Raw genomic sequence first — 7,366 nt, forward strand, 5'->3', positions numbered from 1 at the left:
TCAACAACAATTGTTTAGATGTTCGTGACAACAACGGTTTATTGTATCAGCAGCAACAGCAACAACAACGACAACAACAACATCAACAACTACAAACAGTAGAAAGTTGCTCCCACTATCAGCATCAACAAAAACATCAACATCAACTATACTGCCAACACGATCAACTAATTAACAATTCATACAAAAAACTAAATCCGTATTTAGCAAAAAAGCCGATACAACAACAACAACAACAACAACAACAGCAACAGCAACAACATCCAAACTGGCTTCTTTCACAACCAATATCTCATGAAAACAACCTAAACTTATTTAACAACGTAAACAATAAGAATAACATAAATAACAATAATAATAACATAAATAATAATAATAATAATAATATTAATAATAATAACAAGTTACAACTACAACAACACTTCTTACATCTGCCAAATTTGTTGCAAGACGCCTGTCCAAAAGCTGAAAAATCAATTTACAGATTGTCAACTTTTAAACCGGAAAAATCAACAAACAACAACAACAACATCAACAACAAAAACAACAACACCAACAACAACAACTATAGCTATCAGCTTAAGAGTAGCAAAGATATAGACGAGGATGACAGGAATGAATAAATAATTGAAATTTGTCATTTCAGAACAACAACATTAATTACAACAACAACAACAACAATAACATCAACAATGTTCACAACTACACATACATATAAAATTAAACGTTGTATATATGCACTCATATACAAACTTCCTTGTGAAAGCTGTTGGAATTACTGTTATTGAATAAAATTAATTATTCAAACTAATTAAATATTAAACAATTAACTTAATTAACTTATTTAATTATAGTTAATTTATTATTTTATTCATTTACATTTGTTTTCGAGTAGGTCTTTTAAAAGAAAAAAACTAACTAAACCAAAATTAAAATATGGCCGATAGAGTCAGATTGTCTGCTAAGCGAGTAACTTTAAAATTATTTTTAGTAACTTATTATTTAATAATAAATATAATTTATAATTAATATTAGTCATAATTAACATTATTTATAAATGTAATCAATAATTAATGTTTGTTTTTGGTTTTTTTTGGGTCAGAATCATTATTTACCATGGTCAATCGTTACTATAATAAAAGGATTTGTGTACATGTTAAACGTTTATGAAAGAAATCAAATGAGAGAATGATTGGTTGGTTGGTTGATTGGTAAATTGATTGGATAATTAGTTGATTGGTTGGATGATTGATTGGATGATTGGTTGATTGATTGGTTGATTGGTTGATTGGTTGGTTGGATGGTTGGTTGATTGGTTGATTTGTTGATTGGTTGATTGGTTGGTTGATTGGTTGATTTGTTGATTGGTTGATTGGTTGGTTGATTAGGAAATAATTTAAAGGAATGAATGAATGATTAAATGAATGAATGAATGAATGAATTACGGAATATATGAATGAATGTATGAACGAACAAACCAGCAAATGTATGAACCAGCAGACAAATGAATGAACGACTAAATGAATAAAAAATGAATGAATGAAAGGATGAATAAATAAAAGAATGAGAGAATGCTTGATTGATTTGTTGATTGATTGATGCGGTCATTCCTTTATTTATTTTCAATCTGTCAATCCGCTCAGGCAACTTGTAATTTGATCATTTGTCGGATGTCATCTGTTCTCCAATGCTCATTCAACTTGTTCGTTCGTTCGTTCGTTCGTTCTTTTGATCGTTCGTTCGTTCGTTTGCTCGTTTTTGTTTTTTGTTGTTTGTTTGTTTGTATGCATGTCTGTTTGTTTGTTTGTCTATCTGTTTATATGATTGATTGTTTGTTTGATTGTCTCATCATATTCTCTTTTAAACATTATTGAAGGCATTTTCATTGTCAAAAAGAAGGTGGCTATTAACGTCATCACAGTTTCATCATCCTCACCATCATCATCCAAATCTTCATCTTCACCATCACCATCATCACCTGAATCTTCATCCTCATCATCATCGTCGTCTTCATCCCCTTCATTGACCAATGGTGATGGGGCAATCAAGCGTAAGGACATGTTTGGCCGGTTTCCCTGTAATGAGATAAATGTTTGTTTTGTGAATGTATCATTATACAAAAATACAAACGTGATACAAACATTATACATATACAAAACATGACGTGTATTTTTGTATAACGTTTAAATTTATGAATTATTTTGTATTTTGTAAAAAAGTAACACAAATACAAATATACAAACACACACACACACACCCACACGTATTATTTTTGTATATTGTGTGCTACACCAACACATACAATCATTTATCTATATATACATACATACATACATACATACATTCATACATACATTCATACATTCGATGAGATACATTTGCACACACACAAACAAACACATACGCACACCTACACACGTACGCATAAATATACAAATGTACTCATGTTTTGGAATGCTAAATCAGTGCTCCGGCGAAGCGCTCCCAAATCCATCCTTCAAATAAAACACACGCTCGAGTATTTTGGCGTATTAAAATAAAAGCGATGCGAACTTGTAAGCATGTGTGTTGCATTCGATATGAAACTTCAAACAAACATACACATACATACACAAAAATACACACACATACACACAAATACACACACCTATACACACACACACATACTTGCACACACATTCAAAAACACTTATACATAGTTATGTTAGTTTCATTTTAACGTGATGTAATGTTTTCATGAAGTCGTTGCAGGGTTTCTAAAGTGAAGTGTTGTAATTGCTGCAATATTGATGTTATATTAATGTCATTGTAATTTTTTTTGTAACGTTTATGTGATCCGGTTTGTATCACTGATGTAATTTTGGTGTGATTATGTTGTGATGTGTTTCATGATGCCAGCGTTACATTCATCCTGGTACAGCATCGTCATAGACATTTTATTACATTTCCATCGAAGGAAGTTGCATGGAAATGAAATGGGAGAAAGGTTTATATTGGGAAGAAAAACAGCTGAAACGTTTTTAATGATAAATTTTCTAATTGTGTTTATTCAAATTCACAGACTTCAAAACCATGAAACCGAAATAAGCATTTTATTTATTTATCATACCCCATCGTCGCCATCCTCATCGTCGTCGTCTTCACCATCATCATCGTCATCCTAATAACCATCGTCATCACATCGTCATCATCGCCATCACTTAATCATCGTCGTCGTCGTCATCATTAAGTTTATAGCGGGATGGAATTCTCCAAAGAAGTGTATCCTACTTTGGAAAGATCAATGGTCAAAGTTTCGGTCTAGATTTATGGTGATGGTGACGATGATGATGATGATGACGACGGGATGATAATGACGATGATGACGATGCACGCCTCATAATAGAAACTACATAGGTTCATTATTTATAAACTTCCATTAGCTTGAATGCTATTTAAAAAGCGTTTTACGCTTGAAAATAATATTTTTGAAAGCTGTATGAAAAATTACAATTTACATAAAAACAAACACACATACAAAACAAACACCGAGAGATACAATAAACATACAAACAAGCGCATAAACAAACATACAAAGATACGATAACCATACAAATGTACACACAAACAAACACATACAAACATATGCGTACGCAAAAATACAAACACGCGAATACAAACCAACATACACATGTATTAATAGCGTTACTAAATGCTGTTAGACTAAAATGCATCGTACATGTCGCATGTAGCTATTATATCATAAATATAAACTTAATAATATAAAATTTAATTATATTAAAATTTATATTAATTATAATATATTATATTAATTATATTAAAATTTAATAATATAAAAAATGGATAAACAAAGACCGCATCTACATAATGATAATTTACATCCAAATAACAAACTAAACACCTATTCATATTTTCACTATCATAAATTACAGTTACACAATATATATAATTTGTTTGCCTGGCACAAATAAAAGTTATCCAAATTCACTTTTTTCATCTTCCAAAAAAGTCCCTTTTTGCATTCGCAACCGGGCAGTACTAATTTCTTGAACGATCAGCACCGTACCATGCGAACGAATGACAATAATGTTTTATGTGGCAACATTTGAAAATGTGTTTAAAAACTTTAAAAGTACTTAAACAATTTCTCTAAATATTAACAATTTTTGTAACTGAGTCATAAAACCTAGAAAAAATGCAATTGTTTTTTTAAGCTTTTGATTTCAAAAAATTTTCTCAAATAAATGTTTTTCCTCAGAAACAAAACAAAAAGCAGGTAAATTAAGCGTGTTTTTAGTCTTTCTATACATTTAATTTCTGAAATGTACGTACATCTTAATACCATTTCCTCCCCGTTTCACATTTCAGACGCATCAGCAACAATCACACGTGGAAAAACAACTTTTCAATGCAGCTAATAAAAAATATGTTGGTTGATTTAATTGATCTAATTGCCCAGTAGCAACGTGTTTATTAATTATTTATTTGTTGCATGTTTATTTGTATATTTACTTTTTTCGTTTATTAGCTATTAGTATTGTTTATCATTATCAGTTAATCACTTGTTTGTTGTCGACGTACAAGGCTTAATATTTTGTTGTGTTGTCGTTGTTGATTTTGTCGTTGTTGATGTTGTTGTTATCGTTGTTGTTGTCGTCAGCACATTTTTAAACCTAAACAACAACATTATTAAAAAACCAACAAAGAAACAACAATTCAAAACGATATAAACAGACGTAAACACATATCCACACACCACACACACACACACACACACACACACACACACACACACACACACACAGAAAGAGAGAGAGAGAGAAACACACACACACACACACATACACACACACACACACATACCTATGAATATAAGAGACTGAACTAAACTCAGAGTATGTCGTGGATAAATAAAGATAATAAATGAGCACATCTACTTATTTTAAGCGCGTTCGAAATCATAAAATCTTAATTGAATATATACGTGATGTGGGCGGCGAAACGGTGCAATGGTTGGCAGTGACCCGGGTTTGAATGCTAGGAGAATCCGATCTCTTACATGCATGTGCGTGATTGAGAAGCTGTTGGCTTGTTGTTGTTTTTCTGAGAAGATATTTTAGTGAGAACTGTTGAAAATAATCACACTTACAATCATATGTTTTTACGTTCATACTTGCATATTAACATGAGGCATATATATATATATATACATATACATATACATACACATAAATCACATATAAACCAGCATGCATACATACAAACATAAAACAAACAAACAAACATACTTACATACATACATGTCTTTTCATCCCAGATCTGGGTATCCGATTCATCATCCTTTTCTTTTATCAACTTGTTTGTTTATTTGTTTGTTTGTATAATTTGTTTGTATGTTTGTGTTTGTGAGAGACAAATTAATTAACGAAAACTGTGCTTTTGGTTAATGTCTTGTTTGTTTGTTTGTTGGTATCCCTGGTCGTTTGTATGTTTGTTAATTAATTTGCTTGTTTCGGACTTGTTTGTATGTTTGATTGTTTTTTTGTTAATTATTCCATTCGTTTATGTGTTCGTTTGTTTATTTTTTGTTTACTCTTTCCAATTATCCATTATCATACAAACATTTGTTTGTTTGTTTGTTGTTTGTTTGTTCATGAAACTCTTTTTTCATTCTGTTTATGTTCATCCGTGCATATCCATTTCCGTTATTTTGTTGTATATTTGTGTTACTTATGTTTATTCATTTTTGGCATGTTTATTCATTCATTTTATCATTTGTTTGTTTATGTATACAACCTTTTATTAATGTATACATTCATTCATTCACTCGTTCATTCTTTCATTCACTCGTTCATTCTTTCATTCACTCGTTCACTCGTTCATTCATTTATTCATTCATTTATATATTATATATTTTCTGCTCATGTTTCCGTTTAATATTTATTCGTCTAACCACCTATCTATCCATCTCTCTCTCCCTCTCTCCCTCTCTCTTTTTCTTTCTTTCATTCCCTCTCTCTTTTTCTCTCTCTCTCTCCTTCTTTTTTTCTCTTTCTTTCATTCTTTCTCTCTTTTTCTCTCTCTCTCTCTTTCTTTTTTTCTTTCTTTCTCTCTCTCTCTTTCTTTCTTTTTCTTTCTTTCTCTCTCTTTTTCTCTTTCTCTTTCTTTCTCTCTTTTTTCTTTTTTTCCCTTTTTTCTTTCTCTCTTCCTTTTTTTCTTTCTTTCTTTCTCTTTCATTCTTTTTTTCACGTCCATCAACTTTTTCTTTTCTGTTTACTTTAGAAAAACCTGCCTCGATGGAATTTATAACTTGAATAATTTTCGCATTATAAAATTTTCTGTTTTCCATTTTCCAGACAATGAGCGCTGCTTGTTAACTTTTATCTTTAAAGATTTTTCAATACTTTTAGGTTTCATTTCTTAACATTCAATAAAAAGTTTGTTTGTTCATGCATTCATTCATTTATTCATTCATTTATTCATACATTCATTCATTTATCATTCATTAATTCATACATTCATTCATTTATCATTCGGTCATTCATTCATCTTTTGGTGAAATAAGTAATAGCCGAAATGGTTATCAAAAAAAAAAAACTATGAAACCTCGTGAACGCGTCACATACATCTAAAAATATTAAAAGATAATTCAATAAATAAATATTCTTGAAGGAGCAATTGACATACAATCAAATCATACAGACAAACATACATACAAAAACGTATACAGGTGACACAAACAAGCAAGTACACATACATAAACACGTACCTACAACTGAACATTTGTATATTAGACAAACACACACATAAAAACACACAAACATTTACTCATATAAATGCACACACAAACAAACACATAAACACACATATCCGCCCACATACACACTCTCTCTCTCTCTCTCTCTCTCTCTCTCTCTCTCTCTCTCTCTCTCTCTCTTACACACGCACACACACACACGCACTTGCTTGGAAACAAATTTTTATTAATACGCAGGGGTCTGACCAATTCCATTCATTCCACTTCAACATAATTTCCTTGCGTCCAATTTTTCCTATAGCCATATTTTCTATCAAACTTAAATATTAAAATTTTTAAATTATCTACCCCACGAACTTTACTCCCTTGTGATAGATTTTTAAATCAACACATTTTTTATTGTAAAGTAAAAGTTTTTAACATTTTTTCAGATTTTTTCAAAATTTTTTCAAAATTTTTCTTTAACTTTCAATAAAACCACCTTTGTTAAATGTAGCAGGAGCTCCCGCTGACACAATACGTACATGGCATTCCAATGCTTAATTGAAAATTGGCTATGTAGCCATAACATCAACTACTACGGCGACTGCAACTGCTACAACCGCAACG

General features: G+C 30.9%; 1 protein-coding gene across 1 annotated transcript in view; it reads left to right on the top strand.

The window, feature by feature from the left end:
• HELRODRAFT_171960 (hypothetical protein) overlaps nt 1–623 on the top strand; it is a gene marked incomplete at both ends in the record, with an annotated part of 4,892 nt that extends 4,269 nt beyond the window's left edge. Inside the window, one exon of the mRNA XM_009018638.1 lies at nt 1–623. This exon is cut by the window's left edge and continues 144 nt beyond it. Coding sequence (XP_009016886.1) covers nt 1–623 — 623 coding nt within the window.
• Nucleotides 624–7,366: the final 6,743 nt, after the last annotated feature.

Source organism: Helobdella robusta (genome assembly GCF_000326865.2).
Source record: "Helobdella robusta unplaced genomic scaffold HELROscaffold_22, whole genome shotgun sequence".
Classification (NCBI taxonomy): Eukaryota; Metazoa; Annelida; class Clitellata; order Rhynchobdellida; family Glossiphoniidae; genus Helobdella; species Helobdella robusta.